This window comes from Myxine glutinosa, chromosome 4 (assembly GCF_964187855.1).
Source record: "Myxine glutinosa chromosome 4, kmMyxGlut1.1, whole genome shotgun sequence".
Taxonomy (NCBI): domain Eukaryota; kingdom Metazoa; phylum Chordata; class Myxini; order Myxiniformes; family Myxinidae; genus Myxine; species Myxine glutinosa.
The window spans coordinates 177,803,866-177,822,171 of NC_136264.1; the positions used below are offsets into that span (position 1 = coordinate 177,803,866).

General features: G+C 46.2%; 1 protein-coding gene across 3 annotated transcripts in view; it reads right to left on the reverse strand.

Annotated features, from left to right (window-relative positions):
- Positions 1 to 15,750, reverse strand: part of LOC137425514 (S-adenosylhomocysteine hydrolase-like protein 1) — a 57,255-nt gene extending 41,505 nt beyond the window's left edge. Inside the window, exons 1-3 of one of the 3 annotated variants that reach the window (XR_010984135.2) lie at positions 15,308 to 15,467; positions 1,682 to 1,793; positions 1,372 to 1,500 (exon numbers count right to left, since the gene is read on the reverse strand). Coding sequence is in view for 2 of the 3 variants with exons in the window: in XM_068114027.2 (XP_067970128.2) it covers positions 1,372 to 1,500; positions 1,682 to 1,793; positions 15,308 to 15,553 (487 nt within the window). In the remaining variant the exon portion in view is untranslated. Of the gene's footprint in view, positions 1 to 1,371; positions 1,501 to 1,681; positions 1,794 to 15,307 lie in introns of all 3 variants that reach the window. The other 2 variants (XM_068114027.2, XM_068114028.2) reach the window with 2 other exon arrangements.
- Between the last annotated feature and the right edge of the window lie 2,556 nt (positions 15,751 to 18,306).

The following is an 18,306-nucleotide window of genomic DNA, read 5'->3' on the forward strand; positions in this document are numbered from 1 at the left end:
AAGGTGATGAGAGTTTGATTAAGGTCCGGATGCAGATCCGGCCCATCATTGAGCTACAAAACATAAACTGTTCAGCCTGACGGAGGTATGTGCTCTATTGAGTTGTTGTTAAGTTGTTGCATCAAATGCGGTGGACACTTGGTAAGATGAAAAATCACAAATGACAATATGTGGCTTGTAAAACAAAACGTCTCTGAGAAATTGATTTTTTGAATTTTTCCGATTTCATCGAGCTACAAAAAAGGTTAGCAATTTGACATCCATCTATAATTCCAGTAATCTCTGTGTGTATGTTTGTATGTTTGTATGTTTGTATGTTTGTATGTATGTATGTATGTATGTTTGTCTGTGACCGCTGTTTCTCGACAACTACCGGTCCGATATACTTTAAACTTGCCAGGTATATTGCTGGGGACCCGAGGATGTGCCTTTTCAAGGTTTCATATTAATCGGAGAAGTAGTTACCGAGCTATGTCCAAAAAACGATTCAACCAATCAGAGAGCAGCGAGCTATCACGTGTGCCGAACGTGGCGAACAGACTCTGCCTCGGACGGCACATTTGAGAGCGTATTCATTTATTTCACGTTGGAAAACTATGTTGCCGTTAAACTATGTTTTAAAACTAATTAAAACTAATTTGCGATTCATCGTAACTGCGATTTGCGACCTTCCGGACAGTGAAGACTTCACTTCCGGCAGCCAATCACAGAACGCTTTGTTGCGTAGGCGTGGCCGATGTGAGAGCGAGTCGAGCCGAGCGCGTGCGCCATTACGGTTCGTAATTCGATTTCTTCCGGAGAAAATAATAATTTCTCGATTTCTTATGCGCATTATTTCTCCCAATTCAGTCAGAGCGAAGGGCGGAAGCGAAGAGCGTTGTTTTTTTTGTTTACGGGCGTACGGGCGTACGGGCGGGGTAGAGCGTACGGGTAGCGTTTTTTTTTTTTTTTGGCAAGGAACGGGCACCCACGTACGGGCATGCCCTAGTATAGCTCTAATCTAATTTAAAAAGGACTTATTTAGATTTAATAATTTGGAAACATTCTTTTCAATTAGAGAGAACACGGAAGTTTCGAGGAGCAAATTAAACAGTCTGGAGAGTTTTTTTTTGGCAAGAGTGATGTCACGATCCATATCAGAAGTCAGAATAATAAGAACAAAATAAAAGTCAAAATAAATGGGCGATTTTTGATCGTGTTTGTACTTATCTAAATGCAGGTTTCTTTATCCCAGTTTTTCGAGGAAACTTCACCAATCACATGGCCAAAGCTTATAAAGTGGGAACATTTGCACTCGAAGGCAATTACAGAAAGCATCCAATCTTCATCTCTCTTCACAGATTCTCAAAACCTCTTAACATCCCAGCATACCTTGCTCTGCAATCTCAATTTCTCTTCTGCCAAACTCTGCATGTTTTATGCTTTTGACGCAGAAGTCTTTGCCGCCAGAAGAGTTTGTTTGGCTCCGATCCCGTGGTGATCCTTCCTCATCGGAGCTTTCTGCCCAAGGTGACAAAAGAAGAACTGGTGGAAGACCTTTCAAGGTCGACTTTGGGGGGGGGAAAAAAGATTAGTCTGGCTTTGTCCCCCTCTTCCAACTTCCATCTCCCACCTCAAAACAACAGGTTTCTAAAAACGGATTCAAGCCGAGACATTTCGGACGACTCAACCAAAGACTCACCAGAGGTGTAACTGTCGCCAGACGACTGGGAGATCGAGCGCGACAGTGACCGTCGCCCGGTTTTGGTCAGTCGACCTTTAAATTCCTGCGGCTGATCTTGGAAGTGGATCTGCTGTAAGGGTCATGGAGTGATCACAGGACAACACTACATGGGATCACACCAAAATCAAGGAGCAGACTACAAACCCCCATCCACCTTCCCCAAAAGGTAGACAAAACAACTTCATCAGTGATCAAACACAATTGACCACAATATGTTTTGACCACAAGATCATTTTGACCACAATATGTTTTGTTGCATAATTTACACCACATGGCATGCATTATGACCCATTAACAGATGGCTACAAGTGAATCACCACCGGTGAACGCAAACTCACATTTGGCAAAGCAGTACAGTACTCCCAACAAATCACCAAACCAATATTGAAACTGCCACTGTAAACAGGTTTCCACTGCCGAAGAGGTCACGTGTTGCTTCCTAAAGATTAGCTTTGGTAACATCGGCGTGGCTTTCGACAACACGGATATTACTTTGAAAAGCGAGACGCTTCCTATGCACTGGGGTTCAATGTGCTATATCTGGATAGCAATGTGCTGTGATGGCATTCCAATGGAATAGTCAAGACCCAAAGGTGAATAGTAGTGAGAGGCAGACTTTTTTTTTTTTTTTTTAATACAAAGAATCGAGGCTCTTGTAAGAGCTAACACATTGAACATGAAAACATGCACAGACACATAAAACATACAATGAAGGGAGCGGCAGACAAGAGGGGGAGGGAGAGGGAAGCACACAAGCACAACAAAAGCAGAGAACAAGGACGTTGGTAGATCTGTGGAAGGGGAAGGGCTGGGGAGGAGGGAGGGGTACATGGTACAAATCAAATGAACACTACTCGGAATTTCAGGAAAGAAGTTGGGGATTGAAAGAGGCAGATTTGGGGTATTTTAACAGAGGAAGAAAAGATCAAGGTTTTGAATGGGGGAAGACAAGAGATGGTGGTGAACAGCTGTTTCAAAGACGTGGAGAGAGGAGAGGGATTGAAGATAGTGTGGGAATTTGTTCCAGAGAGTTTCCACGGGGAAAGGAGGAATGAAAAGGGGAATGAAAGAGTGAAGGTGAGCAGAGAGTCTTGATTTTGGCAGTTTCACCAGAAGAGGGTTGCTGACAGATCTTGTGCGTCCTGCAGGAATATTTGGGTGACAGAGCACAGACAGAGCAGGGGGTATAAGGCCGGAGAGGGGTCGATAAAAGACAAAGACCACCAACCTGCCTGCGGTGAGAGAGAGAAAGGCCCTCAGAATCAGCTTCATCGTGGGAGATTCCAATGATTATTATGAATGCTTTGGTTTCAACCGCGTAAAGCCGAGCTAGGTGTGAGGCAGGAGCACCAGCCCAAAGGGGAGAGCAGTATTCCATTGAGCTACGGATGAAAGCTTTGTATGTGGTGAGGAGCTCAGAAGTGCCCAGAAAGGACTTCGCACGACTGAGGATGCCCAGTCAGCGACTGGCTTTGGAGGCCAGCTTTGGAGGCCAACATGACTGGTTTATTTATTTTTCAATCAAAGTTCCAATTAAAATGGATGGCCGGAAAAATCTAAGTTGTAAGAGGAAGGCAAATCTCTCTATTAAAGGCACCCTCTGCCCTCTCTTGGCTCTGTTCCTCCAATGTTTGTGCACATCACACACTGTCTGCCAGTATACATCTTATTAATTCCCCAAATCCACTCATTTATTCCTGTTTTCTCTCATCTGTGGGACCAACTTCTCCAGTCTGTTCAGTCCCTTTGTCCAAAAGTCCAAATTTGTACAACTTTCACAGAGATAAACACCACAAGAGCAGGAAAATACTGTTTGTCCAAGTAATGAAGCGTGATTCTACAGCATGTCATTATATTTTTATATAGCACTTTTGCCCCGTTCAATGTTACTGATTCTTTAGGGAGGCGTATCAAGTATGCCCCTGTGAAGAACAAAACAGTTCTGGGCATGCTGTGTGTCGAGACTCATGTTGCAACGAAAATTATAGCTTCTGCCATCCAGTAAACAAACAAACAAACAAGAAGACGCCATGCAGAGCACGATACTTGCAAAATCCACCTCCACTCCCAAAAAAGGTTGCCATTGATCCATCAAATTGCCCATTTCATACATATTAAAATTGACGATCTTGATCAAACCTTGGGTCAATGAGATGAAAAGTATCAATTTTTCAGATGAAAATTCATGATCGTAGAAGTTTGACCTTAGTTAACCTATGACCTTTTGACCTCAAAAGGAGTTGGTTTCCCAATTGGGTGGAGCACGATGGAAATGCTATATAATTTTCAAGTCAATCGGATGACAAAGGTGACCTTTGACCTCAAAATCAATGGGCTTCTCAATAATGACGACCTCCACCACTTGAAGTTTCATGATGATCAGTTTAGAATTGTGACATGTAGAATGAGAAACAGACAGACAGACAGACAGAATAACAAAAGCAACCGACCAAAATACTTGAAAAATCTTCGATTTTGCAAGTAACAAACAGAGTGAACTTCAAACATGGCAGATGTAAGTGAGCTTCAACTTTAGGTCGACCTCTTATTCTTCCTAAATCCTCATGGGTAGGTGGAGGAAGTGGAAGGGATTGTCCATTCCAGCTTTTATTGATGTAGACCATCCACCTTTCATTGGTCTACCTCTTATCGTCAAGTCCACTCTCCACATTTTTGTTTTTGTTTTTTTTTGTATACAGAATCGAGGCTCGTGTAAGAGCTAACACATGGTTCCCAATCAGTGGGCCATGGCCCACTGGTGGGCCACAGCACGTTTTCCAGGTGGGCCACAGAGACTGCCCAATATTTGCCAAAATAATATCATCTTTTCACGCACAAGGCCTAAAACAAGAGTTCAATTCTGTGTGTGTTGGTGGTGACCAGTGGTAGCCACCCACTATTCCCTCCATATTTTTTTAGTCTTGTTTTTAAAATATTTTTCCTTTTTTTTTTTCAGAAACCCTTCTGAAATGACAAAACGAGGATATGATGAGCAATACATAAAGTTTGTATTCACATCCTTACATGATCGTGGAGAATTAAAGGGACAATGCGTCTTGTGCCAGAAAGTTCTCTGAAATCAATCTTTGCGGCCATCGTGGTTGAAGCTCCATTTGGAGAAGATTCATCCACATCATCAACATAAGGGATGTGGACTTCTTCAAGCGAATGGAGGAGAACGTGAAGCGCTAGCGCTTAGATCAAAGTGGAACATTATTTCAGCAAAACAAGCGTCTTACGGAGGCTTCTTATGCCGTCAGCCTCCTCATTGCGCAACAGAAGAAACCTCACACAGTCGGAGAGACTCTGATCAAGCCATGTGCTCTGAAGATGGCTTGGAATCTGCTTGGAGAAGAAGCTGAAAAAAAGTGCAACAAAATATCTCTGTCAAATAATACGGTTCAAAGGAGGATTGCTGACTTGTCTAGCGACATAAAAGAACAGGTGATTGCTGAAATCAAAGACGCTGCATTTGGATTGTTCTCAATTCAGTTGGATGAATCCACAGATGTTTCATCCTGTTCCCAGCTCCTTGCCTTCGTTCGGTATGTGAAGGGTGATTCCATCAAGGAAGAATTCTTATTCTGCCGTTCTCTCGAAAGAAATACCAGAGTTGTGGATGTGATGGAAAAAGTAACAGAGTTCTTTGACCACGAGGAACTGAACTGGCACAATCTCTGTGGAGTGTGCATCGATGGCGCCCCAGCTATGCTAGGAACAAAAAGTGGCTTCCAAGCGCTTGTTCGAAATCTATCTCCAGGCATCATTTCTGTTCATTGTCTGATTCATCGGCAAGCTCTTGCTTCAAAAACCCTTCCATGTCATCTTCAGGATGTTCTTGAACAAGTCATCAAAATTGTGAACTATGTGAAAAGCAGTGCTTTGAATTCCCGACTGTTCAAACAATTGTGCACAGAAATGGATTGAGAGCATAAGAACCTGCTTTACTACACCAAGGTGCGTTGGCTATCAAAAGGAAATGTTGTGGCACGAGTGTTTGAACTCCGAGAAGAGATGCAGAGTTTCCTGCAGATGCAAGAAAAGCACAAACTTGAAGCTTCCTTCCATGAAAAGCTGTGGGTCTTTCGCCTCGCATACCTTGTGGATATTTTTGATCAACTGAACAGACTGAATCTAAAGCTGCATGGAAAGGGAAGAACTATCATTCAGTTCATTGACACTCTCAGTGCATTTATACAGAAGCTTGAAAACTGGGAACGAAAGGCTGAGGAAGGGAACTTTACCATGTTCGAATCTCTTTCAGAAGTCACTATTAATGAGCCGTTGGATCCTGTCATGGCAAAGGATGTTGTGACACACCTCAGCTGTCTTCGAGAAGAATTTCTGCAGTACTTTCCAGAAATTGGGAGAGAAGGACTGGCGCTCATGAGGAATCCTTTTCTTGTTAAAGTCAGTGTCGTCCAGGATGACCTGCAAGATGAACTGATTGAATTTCATAATGATTCTGGATGCAGAGATGTCTTTGAAGCTTCCTCTGTCTGAGTTTTGGCCAAAAATGATGGGAAGCTACCCCAACATTGCAAAGGAATGCCTTCGGAAACTCCTGCCCTTTGCAACAACTTATCTTTGTGAATCAGGCTTCTCAACGTTGGTGCAGCTGAAGACAAAGGCTCGGAACCGCTTTGAATGTGAGGCAGATCTTAGATGTGCGCTTTCTACAACAGAACCTAGGATTTGGAAACTGGTGCAGAAAATTCAGGAGAACATCTCTCATTGAAGTAGCTTTAGGTTAAACTGGTTTGAGGTTTTTTTCAATTGGCAGATACTGCAATGTTTTATGTCACAGCCCACAAGCAAAGCACCCTGGAGATGAGTTTTCAAATATTTTTTTATTTTCCTGGTTATTATTGCAATGTGTTAATAGAGGTTCATTTCTTAATTTAAAATAAATATTTGTTTATTATGGAAAAGCCTTGAAGTCTGAAGTGTTCATTTGCCTTTTCAATTCATTTTCTTGATGTTCTGTTCTAAAAATTTCTCGCAAGACCCTTTGTCACAAATAAATTTGCTTTACTTCACTCGCATTCATTCATTTCACAAAGAAATTGTTCAAATGAGAAATATTGTTCCATTAAATACTCTAAAAGTCTAAATTGAATTAAGTTGTGGTTCTTATTGACATTTCTTTGGTTTCAAAAAATTTATATGATCCCCACTGGGCCATGACATGGAGGGAGCGGGAGATAAGAGTGGGAGAGAGAGGGAAGCACACAAGCACAACAGAAGAGAACAAGGACATCAGTAGATCTGTGGAAGGGGGAGGGCTGTGGGAGGAGGGATGAGGGTACACGGTATAAAGCAAATGAACACTTCTAGGAATTTCAGGAAAGAAGTTGAGGATTTAAAGAGGCGGATTTGGGGTGTTTTAATGGGCGTAGAAAAGATCAAGGTTTTGGATGGGGGAAGATAAGAGATGGTGGTGAACAGCTGTTTTAAAGACCTGGAGGGAAGAGTGGGATTGAAGAGAGTGAGGGAGTTTGTTCCAGAGGCAGGAGAAAAGAGGAATGAAGGAGTGAAGGTGAGCAGAGAGTCTTGGTTTTGGCAGTTTCACCAGAAGAGGGTTGCTGGCAGATCTTGTGCGACCTGTAGGAATATTTGGGGGACAGAGCACAGACAGAACAGGGGAAGAAGCAAGGCCTGAGAGGAGTCGGTAGAAGACAGAAAGACCACCTAGCTGCCTGCGGTGAGAGAGAGAAAGGCCCTCAGAATCAGCTTCAACGCGGGAGATTCCAAAGATTCGGAATGCTTTGGTTTCAACCATGTGAAGCCGAGCTAGGTGTGAGGCAGGTTGAAATCTAGTTTAGTTGAAATCCTGTGGTTCACAAGGTAACACATACATATCATATGACCACACATTTGACTATTTGAACCCAAAATCGAATCAATTCACCTTTGCATCATAATACATACTTGTACCAAGTTCGGTCAAAATCCCTTCAGCAGTTCTCAAGTTATCGCGGTAAAGAAAATCTGCTACACACACACAGATGGACAGCTGAACAGACAACCTGAAAAAACAATGCCTCCAGCGCCTTTGGTTGCACAGACAATTAATTAGCTGACAATATTGGAGTCACTCACCGCACAATAAAAATAACGCTGATGGGTATTGATGGGCAGGCCAAGCCACCGCTGATAGGTATTGATTGGCAAGCCATACCTCCAAAGGAGGGCACAGCAAAGCCACACTACCTAAGCATGGAGACAATTGATCACATAAATAACCAAGACTTAGAGGCCAAACTAATAAAGGCCAAACAACACGGCCACGCCTGGATCTAAATAAGAGTGACGGCACCATTGGCATGGTCACAATGTGACATAATTCCCACTGACCTCACAACCTGTAAAATAATTCCCCCTGATCCAAAATATTTCATTAAGCCATCCTACTACATCGTAACACTCAACCAAAACAAAGCCAATGGAAATCTGACAAACCCAGGCAGAATCTAATCAGCAGAGGCCGGCAGATCTGATATCTTAGGCCAACCAGAAAACCAAGATGGCAGCCTTATTATTCTGTCTGTCATGGTGGGTGGAGTCAAGCAACACATGTGGTTGGGGTCTGGTAGCTGTCTGACCAATAGGTGCGCATTTCAAAAATCGACCCCCAACAAGAGCCACAACACCACCAACAACCATGTGGAGCTCTTGTACACCTGTGACACGTTGGAGGTAAAAAGGTCTGTATTTAGAATAATGAGAATTCAAACATATACATGGAGATAAAGCAACAATTAAACTACTTGAGCAAAGCTCAAACCTACCATCGTTGACCTTAACCATAAATATACTCGGCACAGCACTTAAAATCAGAAATAGGCTCAGGCTTCTTTGTGTGTGTGTGTAACCTAAACTATCAGAGACAGAAGAATTCACAGGGATGAAGGGAGATTCCAAACAAGGTAGAATCTGGCAGCAAGGAGGTGCAGGTAGCAGCGGCAGCGGCCAACCCAAGGCAGCTGAGGAGATGACTACGTCCAATGAAGACCAAAAGACAAAAGCATAGGGGTCTTGGCATTTCACCACGGCACAGAGTTGCCTCCAGATGTTAATGCGCTTCAGTAACTGTGTGGGCCAACAGTGGAAAAGTGCAAGTGTGGTTTGGAGCAGACAGATTTTCCAAGATGGCGGCATCCTTTGCGCACACTCCAACTCCAAACAGTTGCGTATTGGGGAGCATGGGCAAAAGACAACTGAAACTTCAGTTCTCGGAACCAAGCGACGACGATGACGCAGCATAAAGGTGCAATGGCATCCAAAGCATTCTTCGGAAGCATTGGGACTCACTTTACCAGTTGCGCCGTGGCAGTGATCATACCGGACAGCACAAATCCAATGCATGCGTCACAAGGTTAAAGGTACCGTTGCCAAGGAACCAAAATCACACCTTCCTCCATTAACTCGCACAGCTCTAGGGCTCCCTCATTGCAAAACACCCCTCAGAGTGGTGGGCCTCGGTAACACCCTTGGAGATCTCACTCTGGGTTAACGATTTTTTGGTTGAGGTTTTCTCACATCTTAGTTCATCTTCCTTGTGAGTAGCTTTTTGTCCACCTGCTTCCACTTGTATTTTTTTAAACTACGTTTGATCCCTGCATCATTTGCATTTTTGGCCTATTTGTTTTTTGCCAGGAAATATTTGTGTTTTGCATTAATGGCGTCTTTTGGTTTCCTACTGCTGAAGTAACTAAAGAAGTGTACTGTCCAGGACTGGCGTTCATGCCAGCTTGTGAAAAAGTCAGGTGCCCAATTAAATACACCCCACATTTGGGTGGTTGATCGATCTTAGTGCCCCACCGAGACACTCTTTCACCCTCTCCAACATTACATCTGTCCATCTCTCTACACCAGAGTCCCCGAACAATACACATGCACCTTTTACCTGCTGCAATCTCGAGCAGCTCTAATGCCTTGTGTCCCAGGCCAATCAGTGATCCTGCCAATGGGATTCGAGTGATATTTCAGGGTGTGGTCCAAGGGCACGGCCTTCCAAAGTAATCTCACTTCATGGCACGCTAAAGGAATGTTGTCACCATGGAAACTAATGCATGAGGGTGGCACGGTTCGTCATAAATGGTGTCCTACAATGGACCTCTTACGAACAGTCCACGTGTTACCTGAGCTCTTGATCCGATGAAAGCTTAGATGAGACTACGCAAAGGTGATGACCCGTGAAACCTGGCGACATTGAACAGAGCCAAACGCAAATTGCTTTTCTAAACAATGTTCCCAAGAAAAGTGAAAATGTTATACTGGAACTGAAATACCTTCAACCCAAACTTGAAATTAAAGGGAGAGAGAAAAAAAAAATCAAAGCAATCATCCGTTAAATGCAATTTCGTTTCACATGAACATGTTAATTTCTCTAAATTGCAAGCCTACAATGGGCCTCTTATGAACGGTTAAAGAGTCCAACACATAGAACTTCTGAAAGGAGATTGGAGCAAGAGGACAGAGGAAAACAACAGAGGGCGATCGGAAGAAGAAGAGGATGGAGGGAGGACGGAGAGAGATCGGAAGAAGAGTACGGAGAGAGATCGGAGGAAGAGGACGGAGGGAGATCGGAGGGAGATTGGAGTAAGAGGGCGGAGTGAGATTGGAGTAAGAGGACGGAGGGAGATTGGAGTAAGAGGACGGAGGGAGATTGGAGTAAGAGGACAGAGGGAGATTGGAGTAAGAGGACGGAGGGAGATTGGAGTAAGAGGACGGAGTGAGATTGGAGGAAGAGGACGGAGGGAGATTGGAGGAAGAGGACGGAGGGAGATTGGAGTAAGAGGACGGAGGGAGATTGGAGGGAGAGGACGGAGGGAGATTGGAGTAAGAGGACGGAGGGAGATTGGAGTAAGAGGACGGAGGGAGATTGGAGGGAGAGGACGGAGGGAGATTGGAGTAAGAGGACGGAGGGAGATTGGAGTAAGAGGACGGAGGGAGATTGGAGTAAGAGGACGGAGTGAGATTGGAGGAAGAGGACGGAGGGAGATTGAAGGAAGAGGACGGAGGGAGATTGGAGTAAGAGGACGGCGTGAGATTGGAGGGAGAGGACGGAGGGAGATTGGAGTAAGAGGACGGAGGGAGATTGGAGTAAGAGGACGGAGAGAGATTGGAGTAAGAGGACGGAGAGAGATTGGAGTAAGAGGACGGAGAGAGATTGGAGTAAGAGGACGGAGAGAGATTGGAGTAAGAGGACGGAGGGAGATTGGACCAAAATATTAATATCAAACAAAAACTGCTGCCGGGACGCGGGAGCGCGAACCGTGGGTTATCATAATTCTTGAAAACCGTAATCTAAAAATACGCTGTAAAGCGCTCCTGTATCAAACCTCCAATGAGACACAAGGTAAGATGTATGTGAATCACCTTTTCAAAAAAAAGTACAAGGTTGAATCTTAGAAAGAAACCTTTAGCTAAAAATGACTCGCTATTTTGGATAAGGCCACGTATGAAGACCAAGTCACCACTCTGCTTGTCTTTGGGATGGAACAGGAATTTGTAATTTGTTCAGGGTGCCCGCGATAACTCGCCTACTCTTTACGAAGGACTCCACTGGATCTTTAACGTTCATCATCAACCAATGCAGACAGACGAGACACCACGTGTTCCTTCCTTCAAATGGATGGCACACACTTAGATGCCTCTACCTGTATGTGAAACACCAGGGTGACAGTTTACAGCTGGGTCGAGATCCGAACCCGGCTCAAAGGTAGGGCTGCGTACCTCCACATGACAGCACAGTTTAAATGGCAGATAATGGCTTTCGAAGCAAACACGAATTGCACAAAACCGTGACCTCAGGTGCTAAGTGTCCGAAGATGGTCCAACGTAAGGGGTACATCCATCAACACCATACTTGCAAGTACCTGTAGGTAAACGAGCCCTCGATTCCATTGTTCAGGTGGAGATCCCCAAGCTGAAGGCATTTGTATTTGTTCAAAGATAAGTTGTACATGGAGGACCTTATACATGTACCAGATGCAGGACAAGGATGTTAGGAGGAATCGATGTATGTTTAAGTTAAATTAATTACAATGACATTAGGGGACACAAGGTGCATGAGATTTTAACCTGGGCTCCAAGCACCGTGAGTCAGGGGACACAAGGTGCATGGGATTTTAACATTGGCTCCCAGCACGAGTCAGGGGACACAAGGTGCGTGGGATTTTAACATGGGCTCCCAGCACCACAAGCCAGGGGACACAAGGTGCGTGGGATTTTAACATGGGCTCCCAGCACAACGAGTCAGGGGACACAAGGTGCGTGGGATTTTAACATGGGCTCCCAGCACGAGTCAGGGGACACAAGGTGCATGGGATTTTAACATGGGCTCACAGCACCCCGAGTCAGGGGACACAAGGTGCATGGGATTTTAACATGGGCTCCCAGCACCACGAGTCAGGGGACACAAGGTGCATGAGATTTTAACATGGGCTCCCAGCACCACGAGCCAGGGGACACAAGGTGCGTGGGATTTTAACATGGGCTCCCAGCACAACGAGTCAGGGGACACAAGGTGCGTGGGATTTTAACATGGGCTCCCAGCACCACGAGTCAGGGGACAAGGCGTGTGGGATTTTAACATGGGCTCCCAGCACCACGAGTCAGGGGACACAAGGCGTGTGGGATTTTAACATGGGCTCCCAGCACCACGAGTCAGGGGACACAAGGTGCATGGGATTTTAACATGGGCTCCCAGCACCACGAGTCAGGGGACACAAGGCGTGTGCGATTTTAACATGGGCTCCCAGCACCACGAGTCAGGGGACAAGGCGTGTGGGATTTTAACATGGGCTCCCAGCACCACGAGTCAGGGGACACAAGGCGTGTGGGATTTTAACATGGGCTCCCAGCACCACGAGTCAGGGGACACAAGGTGCATGGGATTTTAACATGGGCTCCCAGCACCACGAGTCAGGGGACACAAGGTGCATGGGATTCTAACATGGGCTCCCAGCACCACGAGTTAGGGGACACAAGGTCCATAGGATTTTAACATGGGCTCCCAGCACCACGAGTCAGGGGACACAAGGTGCATGGGATTTTAACATGGGCTCCCAGCACGAGTCAGGGGACACAAGGTGCATGGGATTTTAACATGGGCTCCCAGCACCACGAGTCAGGGGACACAAGGTGCATGGGATTTTAACATTGGCTCCCAGCACCACGAGTCAGGGGGCACAAGGCGTGTGGGATTTTAACATGGGCTCCCAGCACCACGAGTCAGGGGACAAGGCGTGTGGGATTTTAACATGGGCTCCCAGCACCACGAGTCAGGGGACACAAGGCGTGTGGGATTTTAACATGGGCTCCCAGCACCACGAGTCAGGGGACACAAGGTGCATGGGATTTTAACATGGGCTCCCAGCACCACGAGTTAGGGGACACAAGGTCCATGGGATTTTAACATGGGCTCCCAGCACCAGGAGTCAGGGGACACAAGGTGCATGGGATTTTAACATGGGCTCCCAGCACGAGTCAGGGGACACAAGGTGCATGGGATTTTAACATGGGCTCCCAGCACCACGAGTCAGGGGACACAAGGTGCATGGGATTTTAACATTGGCTCCCAGCACCACGAGTCAGGGGGCACAAGGCGTGTGGGATTTTAACATGGGCTCCAAGAACCGTGAGTCAGGGGACACAAGGCATGTGAGATTTTAACATGGGCTCCCAGCACGAGTCAGGGGACACAAGGTGCGTGGGATTTTAACATGGGCTCCCAGCACCACGAGTCAGGGGACACAAGGTGCGTGGGATTTTAACATGGGCTCCCAGCACCATGGGTGAGTGGACACAAGGTGCGTGGGATTTTAACATGGGCTCCCAGCACCATGGGTGAGTGGAAACAAGATGCGTGGGATTTTAACATGGGCTTCCAGCACCATGGGTGAGTGGACACAAGGCGAGTGTGATTTTAACCACGGCTCGAAGCACCATGGGTGAGTGGACACAAGGTGCGTGGGATTTTAACATGGGCTTCCAGCACCCTGGGTGAGTGGACACAAGATGCGTGGGATTTTAACATGGGCTCGAACTCCCTCGAAGCACCATGGTGAGTGGACACAAGATGCGTGGGATTTTAACATGGGCTCCCAGCACCATGGTGAGTGGACACAAGGTGCGTGGGATTTTAACATGGGCTCCCAGCACCATGGGTGAGTGGACACAAGATGGGTGGGATTTTAACATGGGCTCCCAGCACCATGGGTGAGTGGACACAAGATGCGTGGGATTTTAACATGGGCTCCCAGCACCATGGTGAGTGGACACAAGGTGCGTGGGATTTTAACATGGGCTCCCAGCACCATGGGTGAGTGGACACAAGATGAGTGGGATTTTAACATGGGCTCCCAGCACCATGGGTGAGTGGACACAAGATGCGTGGGATTTTAACATGGGCTCCCAGCACCATGGGTGAGTGGACACAAGGTGCATGGGATTTTAACATGGGCTCCCAGCACCATGGGTGAGTGGACACAAGATGCATGGGATTTTAACATGGGCTCCCAGCACCATGGTGAGTGGACACAAGGTGCGTGGGATTTTAACATGGGCTCCCAGCACCATGGGTGAGTGGACACAAGATGCGTGGGATTTTAACATGGGCTCCCAGCACCATGGGTGAGTGGACACAAGATGCGTGGGATTTTAACATGGGCTCCCAGCACCACGGGTGAGTGGACACAAGATGCGTGGGATTTTAACATGGGCTCCCAGCACCATGGTGAGTGGACACAAGGTGCATGGGATTTTAACATGGGCTCCCAGCACCATGGGTGAGTGGACACAAGATGCGTGGGATTTTAACATGGGCTCCCAGCACCATGGGTGAGTGGACACAAGATGCGTGGGATTTTAACATGGGCTCCCAGCACCATGGTGAGTGGACACAAGATGCGTGGGATTTTAACATGGGCTCCTAGCACCATGGTGAATGGACACAAGGTGCGTGGGATTTTAACATGGGCTCCCAGCACCATGGGTGAGTGGACACAAGATGCGTGGGATTTTAACATGGGCTCCCAGCACCATGGGTGAGTGGACACAAGATGCGTGGGATTTTAACATGGGCTCCCAGCACCATGGGTGAGTGGACAAAAGGTGCGTGGGATTTTAACCTGGTCTTCCAGCACCGTGAGTCAGGGTTTCAGATTGGAACGTTAAAAGGTGAACGTGATCACATCAAAGGCAACACACCTGGCACATCAACAGCAGCATCGACCATCAAACGCTCCTCAGGAATGTGAAGCACTTCGTAGCCAAGCCGGGCTGCTTCGCCAAAGGTGTCAATCACCGAGGTAAGAAGGTTACCTTTAAGTTTAAACATCTACACAAACGTCTCGTGTCATTACCATGGCGATTGCGTAAGACTCGAGGCCGTCGTGTTGGCATGAGACGCAATGTCACAAACATGGAGCTCGCACTAAAATACCAAAGGTGCTTCCATATCGGAAAGGTACGACGCATTCCTGTAAGGTAAAGTGTCCTCGTTTGAAAATGAAAGGTCACGTTAAGTAAAAGGTCACCCGGATTTACGAGCTGAAAATCCACAACCTCCTCTACCTTTCGCTTCACGACACCGTCCGTCTCAGCCCCGACGCTGCGAGGTGCCTCCCGCAGCCCCAACGAGGCTGTCGAAGCAGAACCGCCACCTCCTGCAGGAGACGTCACTGCCGTAACCGCCGCCATCACTGGAGGAAAGCGGGGGCAAGGCGATGCGAGAAGCGAAACCGGAAGCGGAAGCGAAATAAACACCGGAAACGCAGTTTTAGTTAGCTCTTCCGGCTCTTGTTTTTTAATGCCTTGCATATCAAGCAGCGCTTCTAAAAATATTAAACACTTGTTTTCGTTATTTATACACTTAATAGTTGTCTCGTTTAAAATAATTGTGAATAAAAAGAGGAAGGTACAACTATCAACCAAACTGAGTAATTTAACGATACCAGCACAATATCTGCCCTACGGTCGAGCTTGTTCCAAGCATGAAACACGATCTCCTGACGCGTACATTTATTCGGGCGGTGTAAAGGCAACTGGCAGCTGCCTCGATCGTTCTCGAAAATAAAACAAATAACCCAGGTTACGTGCATGAAGCAAAAACATGCCCACTGCTTATAATATTCAAAACACCTCACTGTACTGGAAAACGTGGGGACAGGAATACCGTACTGTAATTGGCGGGACTTGTAATGCGCTCTCCTACCTAGAGGCGGCGTAACACGATACACATTTACATAGAGATTTGGCGTCGTCGTCCCTCCTCCCCCAATCTCCCCCAAGACCACAGACAAAGATAAAAACAAAAACACCCCTATACATTAATTGAGGTCATGCTGATCCTATGTACCAAGACTTGAAGACTGGATGTAATCTGGCTCGAGTTTCGTGAATTATAGTAAGGATTCCTAACTCAGCACACGTATTAAACTTTCATTGAATGCACTGGTGCAACATGACCGCAAGATTACTCAACACCGCAAATGTAGTCCAGGAACGTTTAAAAGGCGCACTTTGACATAGCTGATACACTCTGGGATCAGAGAGGATAGAGTACATGAATGAAAGAGCTTCTCTGTGTGTACAGTAGATATATATATATATATATATATAATTATTATTATTATATATATATCTATCTATAATGCCAGCAATCTCTGTGTGTCTGTCTGTGTGTTTGTCTGTGACCGCTGTTTCTCGACAACCACGGGTCCGATATACTTGAAACTTGCCAGGTATATTGCTGGGGACCCGAGGATGTGCCTTTTCAAGGTTTGTAATTAATCGGACAAGTACCTACCGAGCTATGTCCAAAAAACGCTTCAACCAATCAGAGAGCAGCGAGCTATCACGTGTGCCGAACCGTTAATGCAATGCAAGCGTTAATGCGTTAATGCAAGGCTTTTCGTTTTTTTCCCTCTTCTCTTTCTACTTTTCCTTGCGATTAAATTGCAAACAGCCAAAATACGTTGGCGCTAATTGAATAATTGGCCATTAACACTAAAATAATCGTAACTGCGATATGCCAACTTCCGGACAGTGCAGCCTTCCATGTTGTTGTTGTTTGCAGCAGCTGTTTGCAGCAAGGCAAGGCTTTTCTTTTTTTCCCTCTTCTCTTTCTACTTTTCCTTGCGATTAAATTGCAAAAAGCCAAAATACGTTGGCGATAATTGAATAAATGGGCATTAATAGATAGATAGATAGATATGCGATATGCGAACTTCCGGACAGTGTGCGCGTTACGAGCTGACCGCCATTACGGTACGTAATTCGATTTCTTATGCGCATTATTTCTCCCAATTCAGTCAGAGCGAAGGGCGGAAGCGAAGAGCGTTGCTTTTTTTGTTTACGGGCGTACGGGCGGGGTAGAGCGTACGGGTAGCGTTTTTTTTTTTTTTTGGCCACGGAACGGGCACCCACGTACGGGCAATGCCCTAGTATATACAGACTTGGCATTTAATCTATATATGTATATATAAAACACAGTTTGTGTGTGTGTAATGTTACCGATAGACTCCTAAACAGAGAGGCTCACATACTTGATATTTGGCACAGACATGGCCATTGAGCCTGGGAAGAATTATTTCATATTTTTTTACCATATTTTTTACCTCAGCGCATTTCAGCGAGGAATATTATACACGGAATCTGACCTGGTGGCCGAGCAGCGCGCTGATTCGCTCAGAGCGATCACGTGATGTTCCATCCCCGCCGCCAGACCATTGAACATAAAACACAGTTTGTGTGTGTGTAATGTTGTAATGTGTGTAATGTACGGGTCTCCCTTCCCCCGCCCGGCAACGCCGGTACTGGAGGGCGTCACAGGATCGGTGAGTCTCCAAATCCGCTTTGTGCTGTTGCGAAGATGCAGGACGATGTCGCGATTGTTGTGCTGCTCTCCGACCATGAGAACTGCAACGTCATTGTTGACTGGCCCTCCCCTTCCCTCCCCCTTTCCCCCTCCATCCTCCCCTCCCTTCCCCCTCCACCCTACCCCCTCCCCTTCTCCCCTCACCCTCCCTTTTTCCCTCTCCCCTTCCCTTCCCCCCCCCCCTTTTCCCCCTGCCCCTTCCCCTCCCCCCCATGAGGTCTGCACAGGCACAATGTGGTGTGGACACAGCTGCCTGAACTCTAATGATCCGAACTTCACAACTCCAATGGTGAATTTACAGCTAACATGAAGTTGAGACATGAAATGTTGTAACTATGGTGTTCTTTGTAAGGGGATTGCTGCTGGAGAGAATTTTGAGCTAAGGATTTGTTCAACAAGGAGAAAAAGGACATAAAATGTCATATATGCCCCCGTGGTTTTAGCAATTTTGCTGTATGGAGTTAAAGGACGCCAGTCACCCATATTTTGTCAGATTACAAAACAAAAGCTTCTGCTTAAGTATACTCTCATGTATTCTCTTTGTGCCAAATTTGAACAAAATTGGTCCATGCATGGCCAATAAATGGTTGGGCCACGTTTAAGAAACAAAATGGTCGCCAGTCGGCCATCTCAGATCTGATCTCGAAAGAAAATAATGACATGCATATTTTGTGTAATGTAAGCTTACATATCT